Source organism: Trematomus bernacchii, unplaced genomic scaffold (assembly GCF_902827165.1).
Source record: "Trematomus bernacchii unplaced genomic scaffold, fTreBer1.1, whole genome shotgun sequence".
Taxonomy (NCBI): domain Eukaryota; kingdom Metazoa; phylum Chordata; class Actinopteri; order Perciformes; family Nototheniidae; genus Trematomus; species Trematomus bernacchii.
In genome coordinates, this window is record NW_022987739.1 from 26,574,540 (window position 1) to 26,589,227 (window position 14,688).

The 14,688-nt window shown below is 39.1% G+C and overlaps 1 protein-coding gene across 1 annotated transcript; it reads left to right on the forward strand.

The window, feature by feature from the left end:
* The first annotated feature begins 5,879 nt into the window (after nt 1-5,879).
* Nucleotides 5,880-11,661, forward strand: cx30.3 (connexin 30.3). The gene is made up of 2 exons (XM_034147367.1): nt 5,880-5,998; nt 7,945-11,661. Exon 2 carries the CDS (start codon nt 7,978-7,980, stop codon nt 8,776-8,778), a length of 801 nt encoding a protein of 266 aa, XP_034003258.1. The 5' UTR covers nt 5,880-5,998; nt 7,945-7,977; the 3' UTR covers nt 8,779-11,661.
* The last annotated feature ends 3,027 nt before the right edge of the window (nt 11,662-14,688 follow it).

Genomic DNA, 14,688 nt, shown 5'->3' on the forward strand with positions numbered 1-14,688 from the left:
TCCTGCAGTGGTCTCTGTTCCCTCCACCAGAACCAATGGATGATGTGCGCTTCATTAACGCTGACTGATAAGTTCCTGATCCCAGGAAAAGTTGAATGGAAACACTTCAAGAGTTTTACTCACTGTGACTTCTCTGCTCTGCTCATGTTGCAGATTTCATTTCACAGTGAGATCCGACCATCACATGATCTTACTGTGCGGACTACATCTTTCAAATGTTAGAAAACAAATTATATACAAACATTTTATACAGTATATTTAATAATGGATGGTGCCAGACGTGGTGTACAGGTGACAGGAATTATTATGCCTATACATTACATGTTAGACGCTTTTATCCAAAGCGACTTACATACTCAATACTGTGGGCAATCCCCACAGGAGCAATTTGGGGTGAAGTGTCTCAGGGACACAACGACATGCTGACTGCAGTGGGGTTTGAACCTGTGCTCCCCTGATCCGAACACCAACGCACTAGTCCACTGCGCCACACGCCGATCCCTACATAGTCTACATATATTTAATATTGTGTTTGAAAAAGGTTGAATATCAAAAATAAAAACATGTTTATACAATACAACAGTAGAGATATATTAAAATAGAGGTTGAATTAAATAAGTTAGTGAGTTATACTGTGTATATATACAGTAATACAGTAGGCCTATATACAAACAGAGGTTTGATCTAATGTATATATAATATATATATAAGTCAATGTGTACATTAACACAATATTGTGTTGTTTATAGGTTCAACACAGTATACAAACATTACAATATTAGTATATTTGTACATATACTAATTATTTTGTTTGAAAGGGTACCAAAAATATACAATATTAAAGGTAGGGTAGGTAAGTTTGAGAAACCGGCTCGAGATCGCTAGAATTTGAAAATACACAACCTGAGAAAATCTGCCACTTCCTTATAGAGCCCCTCCTCCAACACACACGAACGCGCACATGACCAATGAGGGCACGAGATAAGTTTGTGCACAGATGGAAGGCTGACAGGCAGGTAGGCCATCCAGTTATTTTAGCCGGGCTGGCTAAAATGATTGGTCGTGCTTTTTACAGTACTACGGCTTCCACAGATGACATTTTTTTATGGATTTTTTGTCAAAGCACTTAAGATATTCATTGCTATCGGGATGTTAAGAGCATTCCATGGAATATAACAAAAAGTGTATCTCGAGCCGGTTTCTCAAACGTACCTACCCTACCGTTAATGGTGTATTTTAAGTTTTTTTAAATCGGATGTTGGATCAAATGTTTATATATATTAATGTGTAAATATACTAACTAAATATTGTGTTTAAAAAAGTTGATAATGAAAGATATAAACACGTTTACAAGATATATACAATTTATATGGTGTAAACTACATGAGTTTAGTATAAATCTGAGGTTTTTAAGTTGTAATTATGAATGGTAGAATATTCTGAAATGGGCTTTTCTGTATAGTAATTTTACTCAAGTTTGTTTTGATTGGTTGATTGATTGAAAAGTTTATTAACAGCTTGTATATTGGGTACAGTACAGTACAGCTCAAAACATACAATTGTTAAGGGGATGCAGACCAGAGAAAGACTTTCGTCTTGTTTACATCAGGGTCCCCCATTTCCAATTCATCATATCATTTAAGACATATAAGACATATAAGACATATTTGACATACAGACATACAGGCTTATTTACAATTTACATACAGGTGGTTTTTTACATACAGATGGCTTAATTACAATTTTCATTTTAGATTTCGTTCTAATACATCCTAACCGGACATTTAAGACATACCAAGTCTACAGATATACAGTTAGTAACAGAGTCTAAAATGCGAGTATATACATAGATGGGGGGGGGAAGCTGTCCATTGTACGACAGGTTGAGATTTGTACCATTACCGGGGCCAGTTTTGCAATGCTCTCCCCCGAAGGTGCTCTTTAAGAGAGGTTTTGAAGGTAAGTATAGTTTTACTTTCCTTTACAGTTGTGGGAAGAGCGTTCCACCTTGATGTGGCATAGTTGCGAAACGTGTATTCCCCCTTTTTTGTGCCAAATCTGGGTTTTACATGATTTGTGGAGCTCCCTCTGGTGTTATGATCATGGTATTCCTTGACCTTTGGGAAGAATTTTAACATGTACATGGGTACCATAGAGGTGTAGTGGATCTTGTAGACCAGGCCCATTGCAAGTAGCTGTACTCTGTCGTCTACTCTAAGCCATCCTAGGTTGTCAAAGTGGGCAGAGGTGAGGTGGGTTCTAGATGAAAGGTCAAGCAGTAGTCTGACCAGTTTATTTTGCGATGTTTGAAGTTTTATTTTTAGCGCCTTGGAGGTGCTATGGTACCATGACGTGCAAGCATAGTCATAGTACCCTTGAATGAGTGCTCCTGCCAGAGTTTTCAGGGTGTTTTTGTTTACCAGAGAGGAGATCCGGTATAGGAATCTAGTTCTTTGATTGACTTTTTTTATTACATTGGATGCCATTTTGTCACAGGAGAGGTTTGCCTCAAGAATAGATCCTAGGTATGTAATTTCCTTCTTACTTGTGACAATAATGTCACCCACTGCAACTGAGAAGTCGTCGGATTTGCTGAGATTATGTTTCGAACCGAAGAGAATGGACTCTGTTTTACCCAAGTGTAATGACAATTTATTATCGGCGAGCCAGGTGCAGATTCTGCCGAGCTTGGAGCTGAGGGTTTTTTCAACCTGCAATCTGCTCCTGTCAGAGACCAGCAGGGCTGAGTCGTCCGCGAACAGGAACAAGTTGCAGTCACATGCTGATGACATGTCATTTGCATAAATTAGGAACAGTAACGGACCTAATATGCTTCCTTGTGGAACACCACAGCTCACTGGGAGGGGGGGGGGGGACAGAGTACCGTTTACCTCCACCATCTGTTCTCTCCCCTCCAGGTAGGATTGCATCCAGCTCACCGATAGTTTATCAAAACCAATTGCTTTTAGCTTGTCAATCAGAATGGGGTGATTGAAGAAAGTTGTGTTCTCACAATGAGAAAGTTGTGTGCACCCCTGCCTATATATATACATCCATCAGCAATCAATAAAACACATCATCCAACACAAAATAGAAGAAATCTGGACCTATTCTATTTCTTTTTATACAACAGCATCTATTGGGACTGCTCATTGATGTCATCAAGAGCCATTGAGTCTACCTTCTGTAGTCGGCCTCTCAGAATGTTTATCATTTCTTTGTCTCTTAACATTCCTATAATCATTTGTTTTCTTATTGTTGGTATTGTGTTGTTCTTTATTTTTGTTGGGAGAATCACTTTGCAATTGTGTAAGTGCTATATACAAAGTTATACTAATATTATTGTTGTTACCATCATTACTATTATTAATAATGTCTTCTTTGTTTTCTTTATTTATCGCTGCAGAAAGGTTCAAAAAGTTCCCTGTACATGGAACCATGCCTGTCCTCTGTTCCACATCTCTTCAGTCCGTTCTGGACCCCATGACTCTGTTCCACATGTCTTCAGTCCGTTCTGGACCCCATGACTCTGTTCCACATCTCTTCAGTCCGTTCTGGACCCCATGACTCTGTTCCACATGTCTTCAGTCCGTTCTGGACCCCATGACTCTGTTCCACATGTCTTCAGTCCGTTCTGGACCCCATGACTCTGTTCCACATGTCTTCAGTCCGTTCTGGACCCCATGACTCTGTTCCACATGTCTTCAGTCCGTTCTGGACCCCATGACTCTGTTCCACATGTCTTCAGTCCGTTCTGGACCCCATGACTCTGTTCCACATGTCTTCAGTCAGTCCTGGACCCCATGACTCTGTTCCACATGTCTTCAGTCCGTTCTGGACCCCATGACTCGGACACTAGTTCTACCAAGGCTCATTAGAGGTAAGCAGTGGTAGGAGAGTGGAGTTATCTTTGTATTTAGGCTGCAAGTCGACAAGAATAGATTACAAATCGCTTAAAAAATGGTTCAGACAAGAGGCACCATGTGTTACGCAGGTGTGGCGCTAATATAGTTTATATAATATGTGGTTGAACTTTAAAATTAAATTATTTCCGGTGCAGAGACAAACACTCGAGGTGGTACATAAAGTACATACTGGTGTTAATAAAATATAGCGTATATCCCTCAATTTATCGACAATAAGAATGACAATACATACTTCCGGGTGTAAAGTAATATATCTATCATACTGTAGATCCTACACATCCACTGGAAGAAGATTCTGAAAGTAAAATATACACTTCTCACTAGAAATGTAATCATAAAGCATTATTATGGCCAAACTATCCTACAATTCAGGATTTTCCACTGAAAAAAGTGTTGGATTCAAGATTCAAAGGTTTATTCTCATATGCTCAGCAGCTACAGTGAAGAAATGTCAATGCAATTCTTCTGACCTGAGCTCCTCCAACAATGCAACATATATAATAAAATACAAAAATACAAAATAAAAAGTAGTGCAAAAAGTTTATATACATGTAATATAATAGAATATGATATTTACAAGAACAGAATATTAAATAAAAAATTAAATACGGTGTATTGCGTGGACAATAGACCCAATCACAGTGAATGTTCAAAACTAAACTTGATACATTTTTCTTTTTCATCTCACAGTGCACATATTTAAGTAATCATAACACAAAGCTAAAATGTAATCTGTTTTTCCTTTCTCTTTTCAAGAGTGCTTCAGAGGATGGCTGAATTCACAAAACGTGGAGAAGACCAAGAGGGAGAAGTTGGCCGGTTACTACATTTCACAAAAAATACAGGACCTTGTGAAAAGCGGAAAGAAACAATTGAAGGAAACTGCTTAAAAATATGAAGTAATGGGTGTTTTGAAAATGTTTTCAAATGTGTGTTAATGTTCATTGTGTGTTATAAATTATTTTCCTGATTCTAATCATTTGATGTATGAGTATTTATTTACAGACATTCTATACATTCTGGTACCTTTCTGGTAAGGTAGGTGCTCTGATCTGAAATGATAGATGTTCATTGAGCTACTGCAATTGGGTGAGAGTGTTTCATCATCATATATGACCAGCTTAACCATCAAGTAATCCCAGTTAAAGTTCTACTGAAGATCATACCAGTCGGACCAGCTAATGGTGACCAGCTAGACCACTGTGACCACCAGCTTTTACCAGCTAAACCAGCTATCCTGACCAGCTAATGGTAACCAGCTAGACCACTGTGACCAAACCAGCTATCCTGACCAGCTAGACCACTGTGACCACCAGCTTTTACCAGCTTAACCAGCTATCCCGACCAGCTAATGGTAACCAGCTAGACCACTGTGACCAAACCAGCTATCCTGACCAGCTAAAGTGTCCAAAACCCCTCTTAACCAGCAAACTAAACCAGCCTAATATTGACTGGCTGGTTGACCAGCCAGACCAGCCTTGTTGGTTTTAGCTGGTTTTTTCAGCAGGGCAGATCAATGGTAGTTTGTGTTGTTTCACATACCCGGGTGGGTTGGGTGATTAGCTGGCTGAAGCTGTGCAGATCACAAATCCCACTGAAGGACTTGAAGACGGACGTGTCTTTACGTTGCATATCCGTGTTCCAGTCTCCATGATGCTCATGCTTTGTACCTATAAATAAACCCTGTTCTACTGCTCTAGTGCCTCTTCCGTCACAATAACACACCTGCAGCTCATCGGCTCCACCAATTAGATTCAACCCAATTAAATGACTCATTTTCTTATGACAATTCACATTTGCTTATTATACATCTCTTTCGTCATCATGCACACACACACAGAAAAGTAGAAGTTAGGAATGAGTGTGTGTGGCCCCTCCCTCAGAGGCCCCGCCCCCTCCCTTTGAATGAAAAGCCTCTCGAGACTGGTGCGTCTCACACTCATCTGTAAGACGCACGAGCTACCCTCCGGAGGAGCGCGGGGAACATTTCACAAAATAATAAGGATTAATTGTTTTGGTCTCAATGGAAAGTCATTGATTGATTTTTGGTTGCATCATCTCCACAAAGAAAGGTGAGTTCCCGCTGTTATCATGTTCAGATGTGTGAACTCCTTGCATATCATTTCGCGTTTATGTCTGCTAACAACCTCAACCATAGGCTTTACTTATAATATTGGATAAAATAATCATTAAATAAATGTTGAATCCTATGTAGTATCATTTGTGTCTGATTTACAAATAGCAGGCACATGTCAAATAATCAAAACACTTTTTTAAACATTGTCTATTAGCCCTTAGTTAAAGGCAAATTACCATTAATCGTATCACAGAGAAATCTAATATTTTCTTTTAATAATAAAATCTTCGCATCTTTGAAGTAATAACTAATATGCAAAAAGATTGATTGCTGTTGCGTTTCTATAATTTGAGGAAGGAGTACCCGAAAATAATCTGCAAGACACTGGGTGCCCCAAGCAGAAGAAACCTGCCCCCCGACACATCAATCACCAACCCTTATAACACCATATCTCTGCAGATTTAATAAAGTATTCTCCTATTGGTTGACCGGGAGAAGAACCCTCTAGTTACGTAGCCAGACAACATCCTTTCGTAACATATGGCTATACAAATTATTACCTAATAAAGCACATCAGGGACGTGCACAGACATTTTGGGGGGCGGGTGCTCAAGTGAGAAAAAGGGCACTTCCTATAATAATTTATTAAAAAAATGTTTTAAAACAAAAAGTTGAGTATAGTTGCACATTTCTGACTTACTGACCAATTTATTTTAATACCCTCACACTCACGCAATTGTTTAATAGGCCTACTCAACAGAATTCTACAAAATAATCAGCTAACACAGAGACAATGGTCTTCTTTAGTATTCACTACGCACAAGAGCAGACAACAAACTAGTACAATTAATAGTTATTAAATGAGCAGCCAACAATCAAAATTATGAAGTTACTGTTTAAGAACATTACAGGCTAAAAGATCGTTTTTTCATGTACTTTTTTGGTCTATTTTGCTTCCATGTTTTATTTCACTCTAATGGAAATAAAACTTCCAAGAAACACATATAAATGGTGTTCGTTTTACTACCATGTCTGAATTCATCTATAGATTTAAAGCTAATCTGCATTTAAACATAACATTTAAGGGGAAAATACTGACTTGACGTAAGTAGCCTAACTATCTGGGGAAGTTGTGAGGTGATGTGATTTTTAGTTTTATCCTTTTCACCTGCAATGCCTTGGTAACTGCAAGCAAATTAGCGCATTTTAATTAAGCCTATAGTTAACGCCTAATGTGCATATCAATGTGGCGATTGTGATGACGTTATTAGATACACATTTTAATGTATTCACTTTAAGTGTCTCCCCTTAAGTACAGTACATTAGCCTGTATGCCCATGATAAATACCTTAGCTAAACCTTGAGTTAACTTATCCATTAGCTAGCTTTTAAGACCCACTCTTGATCTATGTCATGTATTGTTTGCCCCCCAAAAAATAGTTAAATAAATACATGGTCTGGAGTTTTTAGAAGTTAAGAAAAAGTGCGATCAACTTGCTTTCCTTGGTTGGGAACACACAAGTTTAAACAAGAAAAAAGGTCCAAGGCTACTCTTCTGACAAATAATGAATATTCAAACGGGTATTTCATCATGAAATGTTAAAAGCATGGTGACTGTTTATTCATGGTAAAATAAAGCTGAGATAATGACCAATATGTGGTGGCAAAAACATCCAAAGGTTGTGTTTTGAATTTTTAAATGTCTCTATGAAATAGCCCCTTGAAAAGATGTTTTTATTCTATTTGTCAGAAGAGTGCCTTGGAAAAAAAACTAAAATAACTATATTTCCAAAACATTAACATTTTGGAAGCTAATAAAACAAGAAGCCATCAACAGTTACAACTTTTAGATAGATAAAGGTAGACTCTCAAATGTACTTCATCAGCGCCCTGAATGTGTGTTTTCTTCACTGCTAACCTGCTGGTTCCTTCCTCCTGCAGGTTGTCTGATCATCCCGAGTCCTCTCCTTCACAATGAGTTGGGGGGTGCTGTACGCCCAGCTGGGCGGCGTCAACAAACACTCCACCAGTCTGGGAAAGATTTGGCTCTCCGTCCTTTTCATCTTCCGCATCACGATCCTGGTTCTGGCTGCTGAGAGCGTCTGGGGGGACGAGCAGTCGGACTTCACCTGCAACACGCAGCAGCCTGGCTGCAAAAACGTCTGCTACGACCACTTCTTCCCCGTGTCTCACATCCGCCTCTGGTGCCTGCAGCTCATCTTTGTGTCCACCCCCGCCCTGCTGGTGGCCATGCATGTGGCCTACAGGAAGCGCGGGGACAAGAGGACCATGCTGTCCTCCAACGGCACCGATAAGTTGACGGATATGGACCTGGAGACGCTGAAGAGGAGGCGGCTGCCCATCACAGGCCCTCTGTGGTGGACCTACACCTGCAGCCTGTTCTTCCGCCTCATCTTCGAGGGCGGCTTCATGTACGCGCTGTACTTCGTCTACGGCGGCTTCCAGATGCCCCGGCTGGTGAAGTGTGACCAGTGGCCGTGTCCCAACAAGGTGGACTGCTTCATCTCCAGGCCCACGGAGAAGACCGTCTTCACCATCTTCATGGTGTCCTCGTCGGCCATCTGCATGGTGCTGAACGTGGCCGAGCTGAGCTACCTCATCGCCAAGGCGCTGATGAGGTGCTCCGCCAGGGGCAAAAAGAGGAGACTGGCGTACACGGACAACATGATGCGGGATAATGCCAATGTGCAGAACAAGAAGAACGAGATGCTGTTGTCCTCCAGCACAGATACCACCAGCAACAAGATGTGTTGAAGGACGATGGCGGTGTTACCAGAGAAGAACAGAAGCATAAACTGTAAATCCAAACATCTGTAATGGTCACGGTCTGTGTCCACAGTTTGGTAGTGAGGCTCTAAAGATGAGCATCCAGAAGGTGTAACAGCTTGTGAAGCAGATTTGAGGACGGGAAATACCAGAACAGACATTATTTTAGGTAGACAGCAGCGTATGTAGCCGACCTCCAACCCCCATGTGTAGGGAAGTCACGCATATTTCCTACATTGTCCTACATATTGACTCAAATGTGCCACTAAAGGCAGTCTTCCCTGATGAACAAAATATCTAAATGAATGGATCATATAACAGTGTCATTTTAAATCTGGTAGGATACCAGTGAGTGTTACTTAAAGAACCACTTCACCGACTAAATTATCATTTGTATATCAACTACTCACCCTTTGTTACCTTCAATTCTTGAAGAACTACAGTAAACCTGGATTTAAAGAACTAAGAAAAATCAATGGAAGTAAATGGGGGTTTAGTCAACATTGGCAATCTGTCTCAGACATCCGTTTACAAACTCTGATACAACCCGTGCATTATTAACCAAGTCTCATTCATCCATTTGTTTGTGTATTACGTCTAAAACACATGCTTTTTTAATAAAATCGTACTTTTTCAAAACACTTAGCACTTTAAAATACAAGAAGTGAGCCGACGCGAGCTAGACAATTTATGCAACAGTGTTTTAAATAGTAATGTTTAACCAAAAAATTCATGTTTTTGAGACTTGGATTATACTTCATGCGTTGTATGAGAGATTTTGACTGAAGGTTTGATATAGTTTTGCTGTTTTTCAATGCAGCACCCATTTACTTCCATTCATCCAGATTTTTCCAGCGTTTGTTGACTGTGAAAGCATGCAAGAAAAATCCCATTTTCTTCAAGATTTTAAGGTTACACAGGGTGATGTACAAATGACCATTTTGCGGGTGAAGTGTTCCTTTTTTAAAGAGCCTGTTTCAGGTAGTATTTTCATAAAAAATATTGGATATGCGGATCATCCACATTATCACAAGTGTCACCTTACTTTTCACGCAGTGGATGGTTGATAGAGTTGTATGGAAGGTTTTTAATTTATTGTTAACAGTTTGAAGTTGCTCTAATGTTTTGAAGCAGAGAAGATTGGGTCGACACTGACATCTAGTGGTTCTGAGAGAAACCCCTGAGAGCACAAACACTGTCCTTAAAGCCTGAAGGATGTTGAACAAGAGGAAGGAGAACCAATGAAGTCATGAAAAGTGAAGCAAAAAGTGCCTTTGAGATGACATTTTTTAGTGTCTAGTTTACAAGAGCTGACCTTATATTTTACATGTGTTTTACAGCAATTGATGAAAGCAGTTTGTATTGAATCAAGTGACTGTAGCTTGAAGTTTGAAAATTCGTAGTTGAATAACTTTTTAGAGTTTTTGTGTTTTATAATTACAGATAAGTGTGTTGCACAGGTTAAGATTATGCTGACTTTAATATAACACGATGAAATCTTACACCACGGTACAGATTTAATGCTGTTCAATCAATCAGAATGTCTTTTGTCTTTTACTTGAACTGAAAGTGTTTGAAGTGTGTCGTCACATGAGTTAAATAACTTAAACACACTGAAAATGTGTTGCCTATTTTCACAAATGCACGCCATGTGATAACATATATTAAGAAAATTAAGTTTGGACTCGTAAAGATGCTGTTATTCTTCAGTCACCAAGTGCAGTCACTATATTGGATAATTCATGCAAATCTAGATATCGAAGTCTTAAAAGAAGTGGCAATAATACTCAAAATTATACATTTAGAAATACTAAATGGTGTTGAAACAAAGTAAATCTTACTTTGAATCTCAAGATGTTCATGAAGATTTTGAAATGTCAAGACATTTCACTCAATATTTTAGCTTTTTTTTTTAACATTTCTTTGGCCCTCTGAAGATGTTTTTATTCTCCAAGACTGTATTTCAAATCTAGGATCATCATTTGGGATCTCAACTTCAAAAATTCCTATAAGATTGCTTCTAAAGGTATTTTATATTATCATCGGCTGATTCCACACCCCAATATTCAAGTTAACATTGAAGCTAATAATCAAACGTTTGAAAAACTTAGTCCAGAAGTTGTCCTGTTCATCCCCGACGTTCAGATCCTCCTGTTATATTTTGGATTTGTGTTGTTGCCGCAGTGTGACCCCAGCTGGCTGTATCAGCTTTCAGCCTGTGCCTTATTTTAGCCTCAGCACTAATCACCGCTCGGCCTCTTAACGTGACGAACTACGGCCGATCTCAAAGTGAAAATGTCTTTGTCCGCCCTCCCCATCCAGGAATAGCTGAGTTGGATTAGTCACATCTGTGTTGTGTGGACGAAGAATTGTGGTTAGAAACGATTGGATGACGGATATGTGAGACGATTTGGTCAATTTATTCATATTTGTTGACATGTTATGACTGATGCAGTTCTGTGGAGTTACAGCAGGAAGAGTTATGGTGACTTTTGTAAGCAGGAAGGGAAAGTTTTGAGCGAGAAAATTAAAAAAATGCCAAGTCATGCATGATTTCAGACAAAGTATTCTGTATGTAGATTGACAGAAAAGTGTGAGTTAAAATACATTTGTTGTGTTTGTGTGTCTGCTTTACACTGACCTTTAACCTCTTGCTTTTTGTAACAGCCAAATGACATTTTGATGCAACATTTACTGTGATAGCAACGATGAGTTTTTAAGGGATGAACCTGATTTTTGTAGTTTTAAGATTATAACGTTTTCTATCCAGATGTTTTTTACACACTCTGTAGTAGTCTGCTTTAACGGCAAACAAACGTACTAATAACAAGACAGTTTTTTCTGAGCACGAAATAAAAAAAATGTTTGTAATTGTGTCTTGTACCTGAGATGTTTTTATCATACTCGCACTTTGATCATTGAATTATTTTAGCTGTGGGGCTTTTTTTCATAAATCAGTAACAAATATGTACAGTATGTCTGTTGTATGTTTCAAATTGCCTCATTTAACTGCAGGTGTGTGTGTGTGTGTGTGTGTGTGTGTGTGTGTGTGTGTGTGTGTGTGTGTGTGGGTGATGCCATTTACAGTGATGCACTCAAATTGTAGTCTAATAGTCTTTAGAATCGGTCGATTCCATAGGGATTAATCGTTTATGACTGATTTATAATGCTTTTCCCCTTTAAATAAGTAATATAATAACATGTTCCTACTTTAAACGCAGCTTTGATGATTTTTTAAAGTGGTTTCTTAAACGTTTGGTAGTGTTTTCAAGTGTTTGTCCCGAGATACGACATCAAAGTTTTGTAAAAATTGCGCGAAAGTTTTTGAAGCTCATTTCCGGCACCTTTATGTGCACTTTTCGGGCAGGTTTTTGGGGAGGTTGTCAGGGGCGTGGTGTGTCACCGGACAGGCTGATGACTCTGTGGATTCACTCATGCATGGTCACACAATGTGACAGTCCAGACATGGCTGGAAACGGGAGGCAGCTCCGTTTGACCGAGCCCCATCTCCGACTCCAAGCCGCCTCCAAAAACTAACAACAAAAGGACAACTTTTTCTTTTGCGCAAGTTACCGGACCCGGGACAAAAGAGCGAGACCGGAGACGATTGTGCACGAGAGAGTTTGAGAGGCAGGGTTTGAAGAAGAAGAAAAAAAAGCTGAGAGAGAAGCGACAGGTTGGGAGGGTCGCTGCAGGTCTACACACTTTCCAACCCAAATGATGGCACCAAAGATGGCAGATGGATTTGCTTTCCCTATCTAAGTATGACATCTCCGATCTAAAGGTATGACGGATAAAAACTGCCATGACAAGAATATCCTGGGCTGAGTGAAGTAAGATCAATTAAGTGTTATCTCATATTAATTAAGAATGGCTTCGGTTTGACTAAACAATAAGAAGGGACACAAAAGCCTGACAAAGCTTAAAGGGAGTCTGGGCTCTGGCACAGTCTGTATTGTCAGCCTGATGCAGGTATGGCTTTGTATTTGAACCTGGCTCTGTCTGTGAACATTCACCACCAGCCGGCAGAAATGCCTCAAATACCTGTGAAACTCAGAGAAAATCTGTCAAAGAATGGCACTAATAATTTAGCCATCAGCCAATGGTACATGGCTATCTGGGTTTAAGTGTTCCCTATTCTTATACCACTTATTATCCTAAAAAACTATAGTTGTATTAAGTATTTAAAAGAAAAAATGTTCCATACCATTTTGAAATTCCTTGAAATCATCTAGAAGCTTTATTAGTGTAATCTGGATAGATTTTGTATACATTATTTATAGAAATAACAGAACTTCTTCATGTATTCTTTAGTTTTATATACTCAATTTGATTTAAACTCAAAGCCCTAAAGAAAGGAAATTAATTTCTGTCCAATGACTAATGTTCTTTCTCTTCCAGGTGTCATACATATTGTGAGCCCTAGTCGATGGATTTATTACCTTTAATTCAAGAATATTTTAGTAAGTTTCTCCTCTGTGTGTTGAATTTGCTGTATGAATATTATTTGTTCCGTGTTTAAAATATGTAAAGGATAGCAACAGGCCCTACCTTTCTCCTAGCACATTTATCAAATGTATACTCCATAAGTGGACAGAGAATATATATGTACCCATAAAGACTAACTTGGTTTACCAAAAACTGAAAATGTTGTTGAACAAACTTAGTTTACTTCGTATAAAATCTTTGACATTATATTTCAGATATAGTGCAAAAAAAGGTGTTAATTAGTAGATTAATAATTGTTTAATTTATAGTTATAGTTATATTATAGTATATTAATAGTTATTAATCTGGCAAAATGTTCTGGATTCAGCTTTTAAAATGCTTATTTTCTCTTTTTTATGAACTTATTTGGGACTGTTCTAACAATTGAAGCTATTTAACGACATTAACTTGGATTTGTATGAGACTTTAAAGACTGAGTTATTGAATTAACCAAAAAAAGATTTGAAGATGAATTGGTATTGACCAATGCAAATCTTTTTAATTTACAATATCCACATTTGGTGTTTTTAAAAACTTAAAAACTGCTTATTTCTCAAAGCAGAATCTGTCATACAGTATCGTATTATCTTTATATTTCGTAATTACAGTAAAGTATTTCCATTTGAACCCTGTGGCGTTAGTGTTACAGTTGACAGGCAGCGAGAGGAAGGGAGGGTGGTGTGTGTATGTGTGTGTGTGCGTGTGTGTGTGCGTGTGTGTGCGTGTGTGCGTGTGTGTGCGTGCGTGCGTGTGTGTAGGTATTTGTTTCTGTGTGTGTGCATGTGCCACACCAGAGCCCCATTGCTGCTAAATGCTGTTTTCGAACATTATAATGTTGATCTCAGCACATGCCTGCTGAGCAGTGGAGCGAGCAGGTGAGAGAGAGACAGAGAGCGAGAGAGAGAGAGAGAGAGCGAGAGAGCGAGAGAGAGAGAGAGAGAGAGAGAGAGAGAGAGAGAGAGAGAGAGAGAGAGAGAGAGAGAGAGAGAGAGAGAGAGAGAGAGAGAAGAGAGAGAGAGAAAGGGAGAGTGAACCAGGGTTCGGTCAAACAGCTGGCCTATACAGTAAAAGAGCTGCCAAAAAGCGTCTGTGTGTGAAAGCTGTGTTTAGATTTGGTATCGATATCCGACGCCTACGTAGCAGTTTTTCTATAAAGACCTTGTTCTGCTAAGCGTTTTATGAAAAAGAGAAAAATGTTGGAGTTCAGTCGTCACCTCCACCGTCCTCCATGTGTCTATGTGTGTGTCCACATGTGGAGATCGGGGGTAAGGCCTTGATGATTCATATTTAGGTGAACTTTGAGAGGAGATTCACACACATCTCTTTTAACTTGGTTTCTTCTTTTCCAATCCTTCCCATTCTTTTCGACCTCCAGCCTGTACTTTCTCCATAGGCTAGAAATCGTGAAGC

What these genes read in the sequence shown, in the direction of transcription:
- cx30.3 (XM_034147367.1), top strand. Translation starts at nt 7,978, where the DNA reads ATGAGTTGGGGGGTGCTGTACGCCCAGCTGGGCGGCGTCAACAAACAC.